Source organism: Crocuta crocuta, unplaced genomic scaffold (genome assembly GCF_008692635.1).
Source record: "Crocuta crocuta isolate KB4526 unplaced genomic scaffold, BGI_CrCroc_1.0 scaffold73, whole genome shotgun sequence".
NCBI classification, from domain to species: Eukaryota; Metazoa; Chordata; class Mammalia; order Carnivora; family Hyaenidae; genus Crocuta; species Crocuta crocuta.
This window is the reverse complement of record NW_027529443.1, coordinates 4,947,802-4,969,393: the sequence shown is the minus strand read 5'-3', so window position 1 is coordinate 4,969,393 and position 21,592 is coordinate 4,947,802. Positions and strand designations below refer to the sequence as shown.

Genomic DNA, 21,592 nt, shown 5'->3' with positions numbered 1-21,592 from the left:
AGAAGTGGTCCGGGGATGGCCTGACTGGTGTGGGTGGTCTGAGGGATGGTGTGGTTGGTGGATGGAGTTGGTACTTATAACTGTGAGCCCTCCTGAAAGCTGAGGCCGGGCAGTGAGGTTGGAGGAGCCTCCACAGCCTCTAAATAAGCAAACTTTCCCCTGCAAATTGTCTAATTGGCCTTCCTTTCTCCTGTCCCCAAGCCATTGTCGGAAACAGCATGTGCATTGCTCAGGCGCTCTCGGTGGTTAGCAGGGGTGATTAGAGCCCTGCAGCTGCCACCACAGCTTGCTAACCTCTTACTAGGTGCCAGCCACTGTGCAGAGTGTGCGGGGGGCCCTGGGCAAGTCACTGCACCCCTCGGCCCTCATCTGTGAAACGGGTAAAGTACACATTTCAGAGGGTAAAGTACACATTTCACATTTCTGTGTGGATTACATGAGTTAATGCCCATAGTTAGTCAGTCCCTGCAAAATAGTTCCTGGCATGAGTCAATGCTCAATAAATGCTAACTCTCACTCATTATTGAGCACCTTCTGTATGCTGTGTACAATATATGCCCGGAGCAAAATTCCCTTATGTTGCTTGCCTGCTAAGCATTGGAAAGCAGAATTAAACATGCCCTTGCAACACAGTGGTTAAATGCTCTGATGGGGGAGATCCCGGAGGGCAGGGTATTGGGTTTTCATTTTATTTTGTTTTGTTTTTGGTTTCTTTCTGCCATTAGAATGTGCATTCAGTGAGAGCGGGCATTCTGTCTCCTTGCTCACAGTTGTATCCCGAATGCTTGGCATGACCCTGGCTCTCAGGAATCACTTGCTGGGCGAATGAGTGAAGGAAGGAAGTGCTATTGTAGCTGGACCAGAAGAGTGGGGGCACTAATGAAGTTGGGAAGCAGGGAGAGAAGCTTAGTGCATCCCAGCTTCGGAGCCAGGCAGACCCGGGTGTGAATCCCCGTGTTGCAGAGGGCCAGCTGGGTGACCTTGGGGAAAGTCTCACTCTCTAGCCTGGGCCCATTTCACTGGTGCTAAGATGGGAGTGAGTAACACCTTCCAAATGAAACAGCTTGCAGGCTGGAGAAAGTGCCCGTGAGATATCCAGCATCTGCCTGGCACAGGGTGGCTCTCGGTACATGTTTCCTTTCCTGTCCATTCTTTGTGCCACCTCGCGTCTCCTCTTGTTGAAGAGACATGAAGAGACCGAGAAGGTTCTTGGTAATATCTAGTCAGAAATGCTCAAATCCTTCTCCCTGAGATACTCTAAGGAGAAGTATGCGTGGAGGAAAGTGAAGCCCAGCAAGGAAGCCACTTATTATTAGTTGAGATTTTGCCCCAAATCTCAAGGTCGAGCTCTTGAAGCCCTTGGAGACCCCCTTTTTGTATACTAGGTAGGCCTCAGGAAATTTAAACCGTAATCAAAACGAATTCGTAGCTGCGTTCGGGGAACGCAGAAGAGAGCACAAGAGCCAAGAAGAGAGAGAGAACTTGCCCCAGGGCTTGGGGGCAGAGCTGGCCCAGGCCACCCACTCCCAACCCTCTCAGCGCTAGATCACGGGATCTGAACCCAGCCGCCTCCTGGGAGCTGGGAGAGCTACAGGATGGAAAGAGAAAGTTGGCAGGTACACCTTTCCACACGTGTGCAAGCTCCGTCCACTGAGGCCTGGCCAATCAGTGTCTTGGAATCTGACCAACCAGATCTGTTCTTCCAAGCGAGCAGGGAGTGAGAGAAAGCTCTGAGCTCCCCCTACAGGCCAACACCGGTCACAAACAGGCGTTTCCTTGGAGCGTTTGAGGCAAGTATTTCTCAGCTCTAAGGTGAATGCCCCCAAAGTCTTCAGTGACTGGAGATGTTTTTGGTCAGGCCTATTAAGGTATTTCCATGTTTTCATGCAGGAAAAATTCACCTTTTTTTAATGTACACTAAAATTCAGTACAGATTATCTATAGAATTTGTCAAGAAAAACACTCATCACTTGAATAGCACATAAAATAACATCTACTCATTGTGTCTTTTTATTTTCACTTGTTTATTTCCTGTCTGTTACAAGAATATCAGTTTTTAAAAAAATGTTTATGTTTATTTTTGAGAGGAAGAGAGATAGAGTATGAGCAGGAGGGGGGGGGAGAGAGAGAGAGAGAGAGAGAGGAAGAGGAAGACACAGAATCCAAAGCAGGCTCCAGGCTCTGAGTTGTCAGCACAGAGCCCAATGCGGGGCTCGAACCCATGAACCATGAGATTATGACATGAGCTGAAGTCAGACGCTTAACCGACTGAGCCACCCAGGCGCCCCACAAGAATGTCAGTTTTAAGAAGCCACCTGCATCTGTAAACTCATGATGAGCCCAAGGAATGAGGGAAGAGATGGGTAGCATATACCCAAGGATGCTGTGTCAGATGAGCCCTGGGTGGGAGCCCAGGGTCCAGGTTCTCACCTTCTGCAATATACCATTTCACGGGGAAAGCAGCTTTCCAGCTGGCTTTGGGGAGGAGAAGAAGGAGCTTTGTAGTGAGCGCAGTGATGGAAAAGCCACTCTTGAGGGAGACAGACAACGTGTGGAGCCAGAGGGCACGGATGAGTCCTGTATACTGAGACCATAGTGTGTATTTGGGGACATGTGGGGTCACAAGGGAGATGTAGTAGTAATAACACAAGAGCTTATACTGCTTACAGTGTGCCAGGTGGTTCTAAGATCTCTACACAGATTAATCCATTTATTCGTCCCAATGGTCTAATAAGCGTATAGCATTATCATCACCTCCATTTTATAGACAAGGAAATGGAAGCACAGAGAGATTAAGTCACTTGCCTGAAGTCATACTGCTGAGAAGAACCCAGGTAGTTTATGCCCCAAAGTCTGTACCTTTAACCTCTGTACTCCACTGTCAGGTTGTGAAGGGCATGCTTGTTAGGGAACCAAATAAGCTGCTGTAACAAGTATCCCCCAAATACAGGGGCTTAAACAAGACAGGAGGTAGGTTTTCTCTGAGGTGTCTGCCCAATGGGGCGAAATCCAAGGCCAGTAGTGTAATTTTATTCTTTCAACACGGGGCTCCAGGTTTGGGTCTGAGGTATTTGGTTCCAATGCCTCCTTCAGAGGAAAGGAGGAAAGGGGCCAGAGGAAAGGAGGCGTGTACACATTCTTTTAAAGGGACCTCTATCCCATTGGCCAGAACTTTGTCACACAGCCACACCAAAGCTGCCAGAGAGGCTGGGGAACGTGATCTCTAATTGGGTGGCCACGCTTTCTGCTCACACTTAAGGGCTCTGTNGGACCTCTATCCCATTGGCCAGAACTTTGTCACACAGCCACACCAAAGCTGCCAGAGAGGCTGGGGAACGTGATCTCTAATTGGGTGGCCACGCTTTCTGCTCACACTTAAGGGCTGCTATTAAAGAATGGGCACTGTTGGAAAAACTAGCAGTCTGCTACAACCTACAGACTATTCACTGGACTCTGAACTCTGTTCTGTGGGTGATGAGGTATTAACAAATGGCCTTTAAGCAGGGAGGTTTTATGCTCAGACTTGGGTTTTAGATCACTCCAGATCGTTCTGGAAGCTTGCTCAGAGGATAAAGGGGGAAGAAACAGAATCCAGGGGATCAGGTTAAGGGTTAACTGTCTGCTGTCCCTGGAGGCCTTATTGCAGGCAAGAGTCACTGGGTCGGGCTCTTGACTGGAAGACTTAAAGCAGAATGTTCTGAGGCTGATATGGGACCACCTGCTGCTATAGCCCTTCACTCATTCAACAGCTCTTTATTAAATGCACAGTCTGGGCGCAGAGCTCTGGTGATGGGCCTAATGGGTGTGAGGAACTGGGGGCCAGTACAGTTCTTGGTGAGTTCTCCTGTGGCACCCGATGCCGTGTGAGTCCTGGGCACGCCACACTGACACTGGCCTCTCTTGTTTGTTTCTCTTGGCCTTAGGACCCCCGGAGCAAACACAAGTTTAAGATCCACACATACTCCAGCCCCACGTTTTGTGACCATTGCGGGTCACTGCTGTATGGACTCATCCACCAGGGGATGAAATGTGACAGTAAGTACATTTGCTCAGTGGTGGCTTCTGGTGACTGGGCTGCCTCCTCGTGGTTTGGAGCCTCCCAAGGCATGGGTGGGCTGGTGTACCAGTGTCTGTTGCTCAGTAATGAGCCTCTCACCCCCACATCTAGTGGCATTGAAGTTAGCGATGCTGGCTTCAGAGCCGCTCCAGGTATGCAGTGTGGGCCCAGGCTCAGGGAGGAGAGACAAGCCCCACCTCCTCTGTCCTTCAGGCACCCGGGGTGGAAAGGGTTGGAGGAACTCTTCTAAAGAGACTGGGCCGGAGGGGTCCAGCCTGAGCCGCGCCCCTCTCTGCCCTCGCAGCCTGCATGATGAACGTGCACAAGCGCTGCGTGATGAACGTCCCCAGCCTGTGCGGCACGGACCACACGGAGCGCCGCGGCCGCATCTACATCCAGGCGCACATCGAGAGGGAAGTCCTCATCGTCGTCGGTAGGTGGCGCTGGCGCTCTGGCGCCTGCTCCGCGGGTCCCGTCTCTGTGTGGGTGCAGGGGAAGCTGTTGGAGGGATGGGCAGTGTCAGGGGCCAGAGGGGACCGCGTGACCCTGCCTCCCTCCTCCCCGCCCCATCACAGTCCCTCCCTGCTCCAGGCATCCTTAGAAAGTGTACCCCCGCTTCCCGCTCTCAGCACGTGGGCTGGCTGGAGCTGGGCACGTCCCCACTCCCCTTCTCTCCCTCTCCCTTTCCCACCCTCACTCTTTGTCCGTACAGAGTCCAGTTCTGTTTCCTTTAAAGTAGCCAGAAAGGAATGCTTGGTGCTTCCGCAGACTTTCCCAGTGGGAAAAATAGTCTTGGTGACAAACACCCAATTCGCGAATGTAACAACTTGGGCAGGAGGAGGGACGCAGCGTGCATTGCTGGGGGCTTTCCACGTATTTGAAATATTTCTTTCTTAAACCTGACACTGGCTACACTGGTCCCTGTTCTGTTATTCCCTATACTTTTTGCACTTTTTTTAAAAAAAATATTTTTATTTATTTCTAGGAGAGAGACAGCGTGAGCAGGGGAGGGTCAGAGAGAGAGGGAGACACAGACTCTGAAACAGGCCCCAGGCTCTGAGCCGGCAGTCAGCACAGAGCCCGACGCGGGGCTCGAACCCACGAACCGCGAGATCATGACCTAAGCGAAAGTCGGACCCTTAACCGACTAAGCCACCCAGGCGCCCCACTTTTTGCACTTCTGAAATATCTCATAATGATAAGAAAGAGGGATAATATAGCCGCTTGGGGACGTGCATGGGGACTGGGGGAAGACGGGGGCAGGGCATCTGTTGCTCCTGGACTGGAGCATTCGAGAAATAATTGGCTCTGACATGCGGAGCTCCAGCAAAATGGAAATCCAGCTGCGTGGAACTGGCAAATACTGAGCCGCAAAGCTACAGTAAAATGCACACAAGAACAGGACTAAAACTTGGGAGGAATTCTCTCTCAAAGCCTTGTGACACAAATTATAGACTTTATAACTAATCCGTCCAAACCAGGTTCTATGACTTGGTAATTTAGGAAACCGATCACAGAAGGGATTGATTTTGCAAAAATTGGGTCTGCTCCTGAGGCCCCAAATTGGTTCAGCAGCTCTGATGTGTTGAGCCCTGAGGGGCTTCACTTAAATCGTGTAAAAATACCCCTGTAAACTACATCTCTGTTTTAAACTGAGGTTCATGATACCCAGTGAGCTCTTTAGAAACGTGCATTCCATTGAATTGCTTTCTCCTTTAAAAGGAAGGCAAGTGACTGATTTCTTCCCATCAGGATGTTTGGAGGAACCCCCGGAGAAGCATGCAGGCTCTGGAGAAGAGTGGTTTCCTCACTGTACTGTCTTAGCTTCCTGGTGCTGCAGTGTGGCAAAGTGAGACCCCGCTGCCCTCTAGTGTCTGCCTTTAGGAACTGTCCCAGCTCAGATATGTCCCTGGGGCAGTCAACATTCGTGGAAAACCTCGTATACATGACCTGACTTAGTATAATGCCTTCAAAGTCCGTCCATTGTTCCCACCACAAAAAAAGGAAATGATAATTATGTGATCTGATAAGGGTGTTAGCTGATGCTATGGCAGTAATTATATCACAATATATAAATGTGTCAAATCAACACCTTGTATACAAACGTACATAGTGTTATATGCCAACTGTATTTCAGTAAAAAAGCCTTTCACATTATCTCTTTCATCTTCACAACACCATTGTGAAATATCTACTATGTTCATTTTATGAATGAAGATAATTTAGAAGAGAAGTTAGGCTTGCAAGAACTTACACCATTAGTAATGACAACAATAATAAAGCAATAAGTAACTCTGGAATTTTTAAAAATGTGACCATCACTGTGCTCAGCACCTACAGGCAATATCTTGTTTACATTTCTGAGTAATTCTAATGAGCTAAGTAGAAGTATCATTCCACTCATCAGGAAATGGGCTTAGAAAGACACTTTATCATCTAGGTCTGGTAGACGCTCTAGTATAATTTACTAGGTTACTTTTCTTTTTAGTTTGGTTTGTCCCCCCCCCCCCGCTCCCCCATTTATTTCCTTTGTGGCTTTGCTAGGTTACCTCTTATGGGCATTTCTTGGGGAGTCTTTTTCTGATGTGGTACAGTATAGCATCCCTTCAAATTCAAGGTCAGAGTCTTCCTCTTTATTCACAGATCTGCTTGGTGGTATCTTGATCACAAGCTGACAATTCTCTGGCAATCCCACTGTGTGCCTATGAACCAGGGCTATATAGTTTCCTAGAGCTGCTGTACTGAAGTGCCACAAACTGGGTGGCTTGCAACAGTGGGAATTTATTCTCTAGCTGTTCTGAGGCCAGGAGTCTGAAATCAGTGTCAGCAGACTTCATTCTGGAGGGCTCTGAGGGAGAGTCTGTTCCATGCTTCACTCCTAGTTTCTGGTCGTTGCTGTCAATCTTCAGTCGTCCTTGGCTTGTAGATGCATCATTCCGGTCTCTGTCTTCATCATCACATGGCATTCTTCCCTGTGTGTCTGTGTCCAAGTTTCCTCTTCTTATAAGGACACTAGTCATTGGATTATAGCTACTCTAATCTAGTATGACCTCATCTTAACTTAACTACATTCACAAAGCCCTTATTTCCAAGTAAGGTCACACTCACAGATGCTGGACTTTTGTGTGTGGGGGTGGGGGGAGACACAATTCAACCCATAACAAGGGGAAAGGAGAGAAGTTGGGGCTCCCTTAAAGTCAGGGACAGAATATCTGCATGCTCAGCATTCTGATAATTGATTCATCAGCTACCAAAGTTTTCAGAGTTCTCTAAAAATAGAGATGAGATGGAGATTTTTGTTCCAGTGATTTATTGGGGCTGCTCACAGGAGAAGAGTGAGGACAGAGCAGGAAAAGCTAAGAGAATGGTCTCCATTGAAGACTAGCGTCAGCCTGATCCTCCCTCCCTGAGGCAAGGGTGCTGACCTATCGGGGTCTGTCTGTCGGGTCTGTCAGTGCTGTGGACTGCATTGGGTCCATCCCACCACCCATTCATATGTTGAAGCTCTGACTCAGTGGAATGGTATTTGGAGATAGGGCCTTTAGGAAGTAATTGGGGATTGCGGCAATCATAATGGTGAGGCTCTCTGATGAGATTAGTGGCTTAAGAAGAGGAAGAGAAATAGATTTCCCTCTCTCCATGTGAGGTCACAGCAACAAGGTGGCTTCTGAAATCCAGGCTTGATGTCTGCTATCAGGGATCTTGCAGGTCAAGATCAGAATGGAAATCTGATCAGTTCTTTTTCTTTTAAAAACTGATTCGTGGCTTCTCATTGCCCTTAGGACAGAGAAATCTGATGTGGCGGCCTCATTCTGTCTTCTCTGTCTCTTCTGCTTTTCTTTTAACCCTTCATCCTCTCCAGGCTGCCCCCCTCCACCCCGCCACCGGACCTCTGCATCTTCTGTTCCCTTAGTTTGGAATGCTCATCTTTGCCCTCTTGTCTTCCCCGTGCAGGTAACTCTTCCCCCTTCTCGTAGGCCTCAGTTCACCCTCACTGTCAGGGAAGCTTCCTCTGACCTCCCACTATACTAGACACTCAAGGTATCCTGAACTTGAGTTTGTGTCACGTGCGGTTTTGTGTTGGGGTGATTACGCCTACCTCTCCCACTGGGCTTGACGCTCCCATGAGAGCAGGACGGTGTCTGCGTTGGCTCACACTCTCCCCAGCACCTTGTGTGATGGACATTGCTAAATATTTGTGGCATCCGCGGATGTATGCATGAATGACACACCACTAGAGGGTCCTGCTGGATGCTAGGGCTTCACAGATGACCCTCTAATCAGTGCCTCTTCAAGTGAGAAGCTGAAGTCCAGCAGATAACCCATTCCACATGCCTACTCTTCTAGGGAGGGAGACCACACAGAAACACTTAAGGACCACGTCCAAGGTAAATAGCAAGTATTACTGAGACTGGGACCCACTCTTTGGAGCCATGATCACTGTCATGGCTGGACAATGCAGAAAAAATCCAGAGCAGTGGGACTTGTAGAATAATAGAAAACCATATAGACATTACGAGGCTAAGTATTATCGTGGAAGCAGGCAATGCAGTGTAGGAAGCCCCGATCAAAGTTGTGCAATGCTCTTGAGTTTATGAAGCCCAGGTTCTTATACATATCAACCCCCTTTCAATTCAATATCTCTCTACTAATATCTCTACAACTGGCATCCCATTATTTACATTCCCATCTACCTTATGGCCATCTGCAAATCCTTAACCATATCCATATTTGTATCCATAGCTATATCTCACAAAAATTGGAACGGTTTGTAAAGAAAAACAGAAAGGACAATATTTTGACAATATTTCTCTTCAAGAACCCCCGTTCAGTGTCCTCACCATTGTATTGTGCTGTACAGAAACTTCTTAGACTGAAGCATCTCCCAGAAAGAGTTAGGTACTACCAATGTTGTGGTATCTTAATACACAATCTTTCCAAGATCTAATATTCACACATCAAGAGGATAAGAGCACCAAAGAGACATAAGCCCTTGACAGGCTGTTGGGAAAAGTTGAGGGTCACATCTGCCTACACACTAGATCCCAAAAGAGATTTCAGAAGCACTCTTAGGAGAAAGGAAGTCGATGTTGAAGGCTCACAGAAGACTCTCTTGTTGTTTAAAGAACTGTTTCAGGGTAGAGAAGGTTTTTGCCATCATGGGGACTCTAACAAGGGGAAAAGAGTATAAGAAAACCTATGGGAGGGAGAGCTTTGCCTTGATATTCCACTTGGGTATCTTTCTAAACATAAAACCAATATGGCAGGACTTGGCCAGAAGAACAGAGGGCAGACCTGGGTATGTGCAGTACCCTGAGGGCTGAGGTGGGAGGTGTGGGAGTAGTTTGGAGTGACTCGATGTTTACAGTATGAGAAAAGTGGCATGTTATGGGCAGAAAGGTAAGATGAGTTTCCTCAGCATAGGTATTCATTCATTCGGGAAGGGCCTGAGTGCCAGCTTAGATCCAATAACCAGTAGCAACTAACTAGTCTTTGTCTTCAGGGAGCTCACAGCCTAGGTAGCGGGGAATAGATGTAGATAATTGTGTTGTGAAGTGGCATACTGTGAGGGTACTTTGGGGACTTCCAGAGGGACACCTGAAGCCTCCCAAATGGAACGATGGCTGACTTGAGTCTGTTAGATGTATAGGAATTATCTGGACGGGGCAAGCCTTGTGTCAAGGTATTTGAGAAAGAAAAAAAAAAATACTAGCTGTGTTTAGTAAGTGCTTGTTACATGCTCCACGTAGATGTGCATTGATCTTCACAGCCATTCTCTGTCATGGGTATTATTATCATCCCCATGTTACATGTGAGGAAACTGAGGCACAATGCCAGTTGAGTAGCTTTCCAGGAGTTGCACCCTAAGTGGTGGGTCTCACATTTGAGCCCAGACACTCTGGCCACAGCCACATTCTCACTAGGATGCCATGTCCCAGGCAGAAGGAATACCGTACATGGTGCTCAAGAGCAGGGCGACCAGAAATGACAGGGGGTGTCGGAGACTATTGCTCTTGTGTGTGGCTTCCTTTCCCTACCTTCTGGCTATAAACTCCTCTAGAATCCATTCACCCACTCTTCCAGTCATTCACTTCTTCATTCAACAATATTAGTTGAGTTTCTACTTTCCACCCAGCATATTCTAGACCCTTGAGTTACAACAGGGGATAAGACAGGTCTCTGCCTGGATAACATTGGACTTGCCAATGCCCTGGGACCCTTGGGATCTTTTCTTACCTTTCTTCCTTCAGTTAGCCATAAGGAATCTCATTCTTGTCATTAAAATCCACTCCCTTTCAAAAGTTTTTTCAAGACACTCTGTGCCCACAAATCCCCTACATTCATGCAATTTCCTCTTTAAAACCTCTGAGGTTTGGGAGTTTGGGACATAGAGCAAGAATGATCTGAAGGCTGCTTCTGCTTTGTGCACTGCCATATACTTCCACTGAGCTGGCTGTCTGCTTTTAAGGGAAAGAGAAGAGGGGAGGAAAAAGAAAATGTAAAGAAAGAAAATACAGATGGAATAATATCTCAAAATATTTTCCAGTCATGCATCAATTGCAAGGATATAAAATGATCATAAATTAGGCCACTTGGGCCCACTAGGGGGCAGTCTCTGCCTTCAAAGCCATTCCTTCCCCCAAAGGATCTTTTTCCAAAGATGCCCAAGTTTTACAGAATGAAATGAAACCACAGCAGCAGCAGCATCCATAATGGACACATAGAACAGCTCAGCCCCTCCTTCCTTACCTCCGTTAAACAGCTGGGTCACTGAGTCCCAGAGGAAGGAAGTAACTTCTCAAAGCCATTCATTATGAACAGGGTAGGATCCAGTTCTTGTGGATTTCCCCCTCTTATATATTACTGGTTAGAATTTTTCCCCCAGTGTTGTATTATGAGAAATGTCCAACATACAGCAAAGCTAAAAGAATTTAATTTTTTAAAGTGTTTATATTAGAGAGAGAGAGAGAGAAAGAGAATGAGCAGGGGAGAGGCAGAGAGAGACAGAGACAGAATCCAAAGCAGGCTCCAGGCTCTAAGCTGTTAGCACAGAGCCCAATGCAAGACTGGAATTCATGAGCCGTGAGATCATGACCTGATTCGAAGCCAGAGGCTCAACCGACTGAACCACCCAGGCGCTGAAAGAACCCCAAAGCTGAAAGAACTTTATGGAGCACACCATTTGTTCACCCACCTAGAACCTGCCATTAACATTTACTGCACTTGCTTAATCACTGTCCATCCCCTTTACTCTCCCTGCATCGATCCGTCTTATTTTTGACACATTTCAAAGCAGATCGTGGACATCAATTCACTTCCCCCTACACACTGAAACAGGCAAAGCACCAGCTAGAATACAACGCTTATTTGCAGTTTTGGCGTTTCTTTATGTTTGAGGTAGAATTTGCCAACAGTGAAGTGCCCACATCGCCAGTGTACAATGGCTGAGCTTTAACAAACACATTCTACTGTGTCACTTCAACCCCCATCAAGTTAATCCTTTTATTTATTTATTTATTTATTTATTTATTTATTTATTTTTGATGTCACAGCTGCCACTGAGGGTCTGGTAGAAGCTGCGAACACCATCTGTCCACAGGAAAATGCCCCATGTGCGCCCCATGTGGGCGTGCACCCCACACGGATGTGGGAACTGCGGTAATGGAGTCTCCGTGGCACCCCCGAGCCCTTAGACTACATCACCCCCCTTAGTTGTGGGATTTTTTTTTTCTTTTGAGAAACTAATGCAGTAAAATGGGTTTGTTGAAAACAATTCATTGTGTGCTCACTGGAGAGCACATTCTCTTGAAACAAAGACGGCAAGACACCCCTGTTATGTTGTTCTTTGTTGTTTGTTTTTTTTTTTAATGAAGAAGTTGAGTTAAATCATGTCTCCCTCTATGCAGTTTTAGTTGTTTTTCTCAGTGCATCTTAGATAGTTTGTATGCTCAGTGTTCTTTCTCCTCTTTCCTAATGTTTACTCTTACTAGAATTCTCAAGCCCAGGGGAGCCTGGGTGGCTTAGTCAGTCAAGCATTCGGCTCAGGTCAGAATCTTACAGTTTGTGAGTTTGAGCCCCATGTTGGGCACTGTGCTGACAGTGTGGAGGCTGCTTGGGATTCTCTCTCTCTCTCCTTCTCTCTGCTCCTCCCCCACTCATGCTTTCTCTCTCAAAACATAAACTTAAAAAAAAAAAAAAGAATTCTCAAGTCCAGATCAGCCTCCAAAGTCCCCAAGCCTCAGGATATGCTGGGTGCACAGTTATGGCTCCTAAGTGCCTGCTGAATTGTGTCGAAGGGGGCACGGCCCGGACCTGCACGGCTGTGACTTATTACTGCCTTTCAGAAAGTGGTTTGGTAATATCTCTTAAAGTGTGCATATATATGCACACCTTGATTTTCAGACTTACCAAATGGGAGTCTGTCTTAACTGAAATAAAGCACTACCATGTAAGGAAATGAAGTCCAAAGCAAGCATATTTAATTGATACTTTGTGGTGGCAAAGAACTGGAATCAGCCTGGTTAGGGTGCCTCCATTTTATGGGATATTATGCAGTTGTTGAAAGTAGTGAATTGAGGGGCGTCTGGATGGCTCAGTCGGCTGAGGGTCCGACTTCTGATTTTGTCTCAGGTCATGAACCTGGCATAATGGGATTGAGTCCTGTGCCGGGCTCCGTGCTGAGCGTGGAGCCTGCTTAAGATTCTCTTCTCTTTCTCCCTCTGCCCCTCTCCTCTGCGTGCTCTCTTTCTTTCTCTAAAATAAAATAAAATAAAATAAAGAGAAAATAGTGAGTTAAAATGGATGCATGGAGCTTCTGTGAACCTGGTTATGTTCTGTTTTTTGATGCAGGAGCTAGTAACACACATATATTCACAAACTGTACAATTAATGACTTGTGTACTTTTATATAGTATATTATACTTCTTATACTTTTGTTAAACATTCTAAGTAATTTAAAACAAAATACTAATAGGTTAGAGCTACAGCTGTTGATATGGAGCAGAGTTGGCAAACTATGGCCTGTGGGCCAAATCTGGCCCACTGCCCATTTTTGTAAATAAAGCTTTATTAGAACATAGCCACATCATTCATTTACGTACTAACTAGGGCCCCTTTGGTGATATAATTGTGAGTTCATTGAGTGGTTGTGGCAGAGCCTGGATGGTCTGCAGAACCTAAGATTATTACTTTCTGGCTCTTACTGGAAGCATTTGGCAACCCTTGACCTGGAGGAACATCTCTGATGTATTATTAAGTGAGAAGATCAGGTTGCATAAAAATATATTTAGTATGATCTCATTTCGAAGAAATAAGCAGCCGCAACAGACACTTCCTATGTGTGAAGTGATGTTTGTGTATTTTTATAAGGGTGGGAAGGAAGGTGTGGAGAGATACAAACCAGGCTGTAAACACTGAGATCGCAGAAGGATTGGGAAGTAGGAACAGAGAGAGACTGGGATGGAGAGGGGGCTTTTTATATGTCTTAGGAACAGATTCTCTGGTTGCAATAAACATATTACTTACAACTTGTGATTTTTCAAACATAAAATAAAAACAGAAAAATCCCTGAATAGGAAAAATGAATTCAAATGAAATTCTCTACCGACAGTAGCAGTGAAAATTAAGTGGCTGATGCTCGTGACAGGGGGTTTGTGGCTTTGGGGAGGACCGATAGGTGAGTCTCAGCTGGGGCAGAGCTGGGCCCAGGTGCTGCCTGGGTGTTTGCGGGTTTTCACTGTCACTGGCGTGCGCCTCTGTGTAACATCCATCCTGCAAGCCGGGCCTGATCTCTGACCCTCATGGCGTGTGCCATTTGATGCCTGTTTGCCGACCTTTTAGCAGCATCCCAGGTCCCGGAAAACACACTGACAATCGGTCCCCATCACCCCGCCTCCAGGTCTGACTTCTTTGACGTAAAAAGCTTGTAATACTCTGGTGCCTTCCAATTCTGTTCCCTGTTGCGTGGCCGCCCCAAGGCTCGGAGTTTCATTTGGGGGAGTTCACGCTTCAGGAATTGCAGGGTGGGCCGGCAGCATCAGCACCAGCTGGAGAGGGCCATCTAGACCTGTAGAATCTGAATCTGCATTCCCACAAAATCCCAGGTGATCTGTATGCACTTGAAAAATTCCATAACCCCTGCTCAGTCGAAATGAGACAGAAGGATGTGTGTTGTCCACTAGATGGCAGGCGTTACCTGTGCTCCGCTCCCGCACAGGCGGCCACAGGCGGACGTGCCTAGGATGGTTTTGTGACATCCAGCCTCACCTTGGCTGTGGTATTTCAGAGGTCACAAAGCTTCGGTGCCCTGAACCTACCTGCTTGCCCGGGATAGACCTGGCAATGAGTCACTTGTGTAAAATGACCCAGAACTTCCTCCCTCTGGTTTGTCTTTGTCTCCCAGCATCCAGAGGGCGAGGGCTTACCTAGCTCTTGGGTCACCAGCCTCCAGCCTGCTTTTCTCATTGACTTGCTGCCAGTCTGAACTAATTACTGGCCAATATAGTCTGGCTTTGGAGCAAGGGCTTTGTGGAGTCAGGCCTGGGTTCGGATCCTGGCTTCCCTATTTCTTCAACAACAGGGTGCCTGCTGTGTGCGGGCACTGCTTACCATGGTGAATAAGACAGACAGGCACTTGCTCTTGTGGCCCCTGAGTTCTTTCTAATATTGGAGAGGACAATAGAGCCAACAAAATACTTTGAGACTGCAAAAAAGGCCGTAAAGAAAGTAAAAACAGCAGAGTGTTGTGATTGAGGGTGCCTGTGGATCACTGCAGGGATGATGGCTTTTGGTTGAGACCTGAGTGATGAGCAGGAGGGAGCCAGCTCCTGAAATGCTGAGGAGGAGCATGCCAAGCAGATGGACAGCACAGCCAAAGGCCCTTGGGAAGAGAGAGGTGGGCTTAGGCATTATGTACGGAACTGACAGGACGTGGGGTGGCTGGAGCCTAGTGATGGAGGCGGGGAGGGGGAGTAGGGGGTTGCAAGGGACTTAGATCCCGGCAGTACTTGTGGAGCAAGGTCACTGTGTTCAGTCCCCACCACCACCCTATGAGTGAAGTCATTTTATTGTCCTCATTTTTACAGAAGAGGAAACTGAACCTTAAAGAATCTGAGCACCTGCTTCTGGTCACCCAGTCAGCACATGGGGAGGCAGGGTTTGCACCCAGGATCTGTCTGTTGGATTCCAGCACATCAGGGTATCTGTTGGAAAGACACGGTTTAAGGCTGTGAGGGTATTAGAATAGAGACACAGCCAGCGTGCCAAGGGGGGAGAGAGGCAGGAGGTGGTTTAACGTTGGTGATTCCCTGAGCGTACAGGTTAGCATCAAGGCTGTAGGAAAGAACTGCTCATTTTTGCCTGTTGCCTCTATGCGGTCCCCATCTTTCTTGCACTTGTAGTTTTGATGAGGGAGGGAGCCATATGGGCTGCAGACATCCCAGAGGGCTCCCTGGAAGAGGCAGCATGGGTATTGGAGAGAGGGTGAGGGAAGAGAGGCCGATGGTTGACACCCAATGGGCGCGCACATGACCCCAGTGCTGGGCTGGCTGCCTCAGGGCAGGAAAGGCTAAGGGGGTGGGTGGTGAAGGGATACTGTTCAAGGTCTTGAGCTGCCTCTCCATCTGACTGGGCTTCTTTCTGGCTGCTACTGCCCCCAAGAGGCAGAGCAGTAACAACACTTAGGATAAGAAGTGCCGGGCCCCAGGCTATGTAAGTCCCTTCCCAGTGGTCTCCTGAAATCCCATCAATGACCCTCTGAGAGAGTTGCTAATATCTTCTCCATTTACAGATGAGGAAACTGAGGCACGGGGCGGGCGGAGGGGGTCAGATAACTTGCCCAAGTCACATGGCCGAGGATGAGTGTACCCCGGATTTGATCCCGTCTGCCCTGCCTCTGTCCTGAGCTGGTGGGTGGTGATGGTGGACTATTAGCAGCTTCCTTTTCTAAAAAATTGTTTTAACATTTATTCATTTTTGAGAGACAGAGAGAGACAGAGCACGAGCAGGGGAGGGGCAGAGAGAGGGAGACACAGGATCTGAAGCAGATTCTGAGCTGTCAGCACAGAGCCTGACGAGGGTCTCGAATCCATGCACTGTGAGATCATGACCTGAGATAAAGTCAGACGCTTAATGAACTGAGCCACCCAGGTGCCCCTACAGCAGCTTCCTTTCCTAAAAAAGTTCCTGTGCTTGTGCCATGAACTCTACAGACATTCCCTTAGTGAATCCGGCTCACAGCCTCCACTGTCAGTGCGCTTCTTTCCCTTCTATGGAAAAGGAAACAGTGACGCAGGACCCAGCTGCCTTGTACGATAGAGATTTTCCTTCATAGGTGTCCGTTTTCCCATAGTCCCCGTTCTCCAGTGTATCTCCTTTGGGACTATGAGAGCCAGTGTTTGCTGGATTGTGAGTCTGGGGATGATGCCCCCTCTTCAAAGAGGCCTGTCTTTTTGCAGAAAGGCAGACTATACTGGCCAAGACCTGCCCAAACGCCCATCTTACAGGGTCATTGAGAGAATTGCACGGGCAGTGAATGTAAAGCATCTGGAACACCACCTGCTATGTCCCAGGGGAGCCGTATGTATTTGCTGTTCTTCTGATTGGCATGGTTTACCAAGCCCTTTCTGAGTTTCCTGGCTGATTTTTGCTGGATTTGCTAAATTTGAAGTTTCCTGTTTAATGATGTTTTTATTTCCTTCCAAAGTGGCCGTGTCAGGATGTGGGTTTCCCAGGGGAGAAGTCCAGCTTTTCGGAGACCCTGCCTGTAATGGGCAGGCAGAGAGCCGTGGTCAGAGGGACCCCTAATGCATGTCAGCTGTTGTTATTTCTCTTGTTAGCTCGCCTGTTGGCACGGTGTATCCTGGAAAAGTTGTAAGACCTAAGCCGAGTCTTTTATAAGACATTCAGTTCTGCCTAAAATAGCCTGAGAGATGGTATCTTCATAGCAAGGTGTTCAGGGCACCTGACTTGTAAACCTGCCACCTGAAGACACACTGTCCCGATTATATACGCAGCCAGCATTTACTATATGCCAGGTGTTTTAAGACCATCTCAAGTAATGTTCACCTCGAACCTTTAAAGTTGGACCCATTTTTCAGGGGATTGTTGAAGTTGCATGTTGGAGACATTAAGCAAGTGGCTTAAAAATCGCACAGTTATGAAGTGGCAGGTCAGATCCCAGGCGGTGTGATTCCAGGGCCGTTGGTCCCCCCCACCCCCCCCAGTTGCTCTCTTGAGTGCTCTGGGTCAGCTTGATCGAGTTAGGAATTGAGGGCATCCAGAAGGTGAGAGGGAGAGGGATAGAATAAAGTTCACAGCAGTGCCTTGAGAAAGCATTCTCACTTACAATTAAAAAGGTGTTCACAGAGTGTTCAGGTTATACTGGCAAACAACAGGATACAAAGGGGTTTGAGCACGGGGCGGGGGTAGGGCTCCATGGCAGCACCCACCTCCCACCCAGCGCTGTGGGTGCTGGGCCTTGCAAGGGCCCTTTATTCAGGGAAATCAGAGCCACTCAGAGGACCATGAGACAAGGGATTCAGAGGAATTAGATCTTCTGCAAGCTTAGAGAAGCTGGGGACAGGAAGATCTCCGGGAGGGGGCGTCTGGAGACCCGGAGGAGGGACCATGGCACAGGTGGATGGGGTGGAGTTAGTGGGGGATACCAGAAGCCAGGCCCAGCGGGCTGCCATGGTGGATATCACTGAACTTGGTGAAACTTCTCCTTAGCTCCTTCTTGGCTCACCCAGTACAGGTTATGCTAAGAGCCTGGAATTCATCTGAAGTGTGCTGGGTGTCCCAGCATCTCTTTTAGTTCCCAGGTGAAGCTACCCCAATCCCTTCAGCCACTTGCTAATTCACAGCCCACAGCCCAGAGCCCCAGTGGGTGAAGGCGTGAGTCTCCTCACCAGCACAAAGCCAGGGCTCTTCCCAGCCCACTCTCCCACCGCGAGAGCTTCCGTATCACGTACGAGGCCCTGCGTGAAGGAGAATCCTCCAGATGCCGCGGAAGAGAGAGTGGTTTTCATCTTCCTTCCTGAAAGCCTACATTGGTGGCTTTCAGACTTTGATTGCCTCCCGCTATGCTGTGTTACAAATCACGAACACACGCACACACTCACAACTGAAACCTTCCTGACTGCCGCCAGCTATGCTGTGTTACAGATCACGAACATACGCACACACTCACAACTGAAACCTTCCTGACTGCCTCCCGCTATGCTGTGTTACAGATCACGAACACACGCACGCACTCACAACTGAAAGCTTCCTGACTGCCTCCCGCTATGCTGTGTTACAGACCACGAACACACATGCACACTCACAACTGAAACCTTCCTGACTGCCGCCTGCTATGCTGTGTTACAGATCACGAACACACGTGTACACTCATAACTGAAACCGAGCTGTCATGAAATAATACTCCCCTCTCCTCAGGCCAGCGCGGCACTCAGATGCAGTATTTTTCCTTCCGCAGCCTTCTCTTCTGTTCTCCTTCCTTTAGGAAATCCTTTAAGAAAAATGGTCTTGACTCTCTCAGTTTGATTTCACCAACCATTACCAATGTGTCATGACCCACCATTTGAAAATCAGTGTTGTAGTCAACACAATTCCCCTTCTGCATCCTGAGATGACATTATTCTTTGTGTTGGGGGGGTGTGGGGGTTTGGGCTAAGGCCAGCCACATCACCCTGTTGATTTATCATGGGTTTACAGTCCGTAAAACCTCTCCCACCTACCACACCAGGTGCTGCTGGCCTGCATTCCCCATGTTCTTGTGCAGGGTTTGGTTTTTTCCAGACTCAGGGTTGGGCCGGATATATTTCATCTTCTTGGATGTGGCCCTTTACTCTAGGGTTGTGTCGAGACCTTTTTGTATCCCATCATTCTTGTGCCTAGTGCCTTCTGGGGTCACCTCTTTGACACTGTTCTTTGTATTAGATCTGTGCCTCTTCCCCTGCCCTTCCCCCGCCTGTCTAAGGTCGATATTATTATTATTCAGGCATAGTAAGGCCAATGGTGAGGAGGTGATTGTCATTGAAAGGGTAGTTTGTTATTCATGGTTCCCAAAGGGAAGGAGGCATGCCTCGCTACCCCATGCAGGGCCACACAGGAAGGCACCAGGTCAGTCGGGAGGTAGGGGGTTTGAGGGGGACATGTGGGGAGGAGCCTTTCTTGTGGTTTCCTTGGGAAGGAACAGGCGAGGCAAGGGAAGCAGGTTTAGGACTGGCTAGTAGAGTAATAGCAGGCTCTGGGGTGTAGGCTCTGTCTCTGGTTTTCTGGGCCTGAGGGTGGTCAGTTCACAGGAATAGTGGCCTGGAGAATAAGGGCTTCATAAAGGAGATGATTGGGGTGTGAGCTGGGGACTGGTTGGCTGGCTTTTGAAAGGCGCACCTGTTATTTCTCGAAATTGGGTAGCCCTGGGAATGGTCAGCAAGGCCCCAGATGTGAAAGTGTCGGAGATACAGAAACTAAAAAGCTATGCTTGATACATTTTAGACTAGAGTTTAAAAACCCAGTGTGCACTGAAGAGCTTATGAGGAAAAGCAAGGTCCCCTGCCCCAATCCCGGTTCTGCTCTTGAGGTCTGTGCGTCTCAAACTTGAACTTCTATCAGAATCACCTGGAGACCACCCCAGAGTTTCTGAGTCTGTAGGTCTGGGGTACACCTGAGAATCTGAATTTCTAACAAGTTCCCAGGGATTGCCAATGTATCATCATACTAGGTGGGCGACCACCTTGAGGACCATCATTTTTAAAAGTATTTTTTAAGCTTATTTATTTATTTTGAGAGAGAAAGAGAGCGAGAGAGAGCGAGCAAGTGAGCAGGGGAGGGGCAGAGAGAGAGGGAGAGAGAGAATCCCAAGCAGGCTCTGCACTGTCAGCACAGAGCCTGACTCACGGCTCGGTCTCACAAATTGTGAGATCATGAGCCAAAATCAAAAGTTAGATGCTTAACCAACGGGGCCACCTAGGTGCCCTGAGAACCACCATTTTAAATTCTTTCTCCTGGTACTTGATATTTTAATGACATACCTTATCATGGTTTCATTTCACTGCTTCATGGCTCTGACTTCCTGAGCAGGATTTATCTCTGTGACACCATCCCTCTGGTCCCCCTCTGCCACTTACCCAACTCTGACCCCTACTTTGACTCATTCAGCAAAAAGGCTTTGTTGTGGAGCTCCTTGTAGCTGTCAGGCACTGGACCTACTCACAGGGTTTGCTGGAGAACAAGACAAAGTCCTGCCCTTATGGAGCCCACATTCTGTGCAGGGCTCTACCAGCTTGTTCTGTCAAGGACCAGATAGGCTTTGGAGGTGTTCTGATAAAACTTTATTTACAAATCCAGGCAGGGGCTGGATTTGGCCTGCAGTTTGAACTTAGATAGATAGATCTCTGTTGTAGTGTGTGAGACAGACAATAAAGTAGCTAAGTTAGTAAAATATACAATATGCCAGATGGTAAGTGCTAAAGAGAAAGATAAAGCAGAAAAGGAAGGTGGGAAGTATGAAGGAGGGGTTCGGGCTTGCAAATTTAGATTTGGTGGCAGGGAAGGAGTCACCGAGATGGAGACATTTGAGTGAAGACTTTTGTGTGTGTTTTTAATTCAAATTTTTAAAAGAAAAATTTTAATGTTTATTTATTTTTGAGAGAGAGACTGTGAGCCGGGGAGGGGCAGAAAGAGAGGGAGATACAGAATCTGAAGCAAGCTCCAGGCTCTGAGCTGTCAGCACAGAGCCTGATGTGGGGCTCGAACTGATGAATCACGAGATCATGATCTGAGCTGACGTCGGACGCCCCATATTGTCCCCATTCTATAGAGGAGGAAACTGAAGGCCAGCAAGGTTAAGAGACTTGGCTAAAGTCACACAGCTAGTAAGTGCCAGAGCTGGGATTTGAACCCAAGTCTGTTTTTACATAGAGATCTTGGCACCCACATTATACTGAGAGACAATGCTATAATCCTCCCAGGATTGGGGGACCCTGTGGCTTTTGGATCCCATGGTACAAGGGAAAACGGTTGCCAATGTTGGGGGCGGGGAGGTGTATTTCAATCAAACAAAACAGCAACTGTTCTGAGAGAAGGGAAAGGTTCTTTTCTCTGGGAACTCTGACCAAGCTGCTGACAGCTCATTTATTTGATGCTGGTGCAGCTTGACATTCATAGTACAAGACTTGCATGCGATTAGCCTGAATCGTTCTAACACAGTGTCTTGAAAACATTTGGAATTTTCCCTCTGTCTGGCCTCGAGCATGAGGTAACCGTGGCTTTATTTAGTTGGTCATGCATCCCGGAATAGTGCGGACTACATCTGTCCTCCACCCCGTGGTCTGATTGTGGTCTTGTTTTCCTGGAGGACTGATACCGTTTGTGCCGACTGGCTTTCGGACAAACAGGGAATAATTTCTCCGCGTGGTAGCTGGAGCACTCCACCCCCCCTCCCGAAGTATGCCATGGAAATGAGATGCAAATGAGGAGCCCTGATTGGCATGGGTCAGGAGGTCAGAGCTCAGGAGCTGCTGCTCCCCCCCC

The 21,592-nt window shown here is 47.9% G+C and overlaps 1 protein-coding gene across 1 annotated transcript in view; it reads left to right on the top strand.

The window, feature by feature from the left end:
• Positions 1-21,592, top strand: part of PRKCB (protein kinase C beta) — a 327,110-nt gene that overhangs the window by 165,523 nt on the left and 139,995 nt on the right. The window contains exons 5-6 of the mRNA XM_077760560.1: positions 3,924-4,035; positions 4,362-4,490. Coding sequence (XP_077616686.1) covers positions 3,924-4,035; positions 4,362-4,490 — 241 coding nt within the window. The remainder of the gene's footprint in view (positions 1-3,923; positions 4,036-4,361; positions 4,491-21,592) is intronic.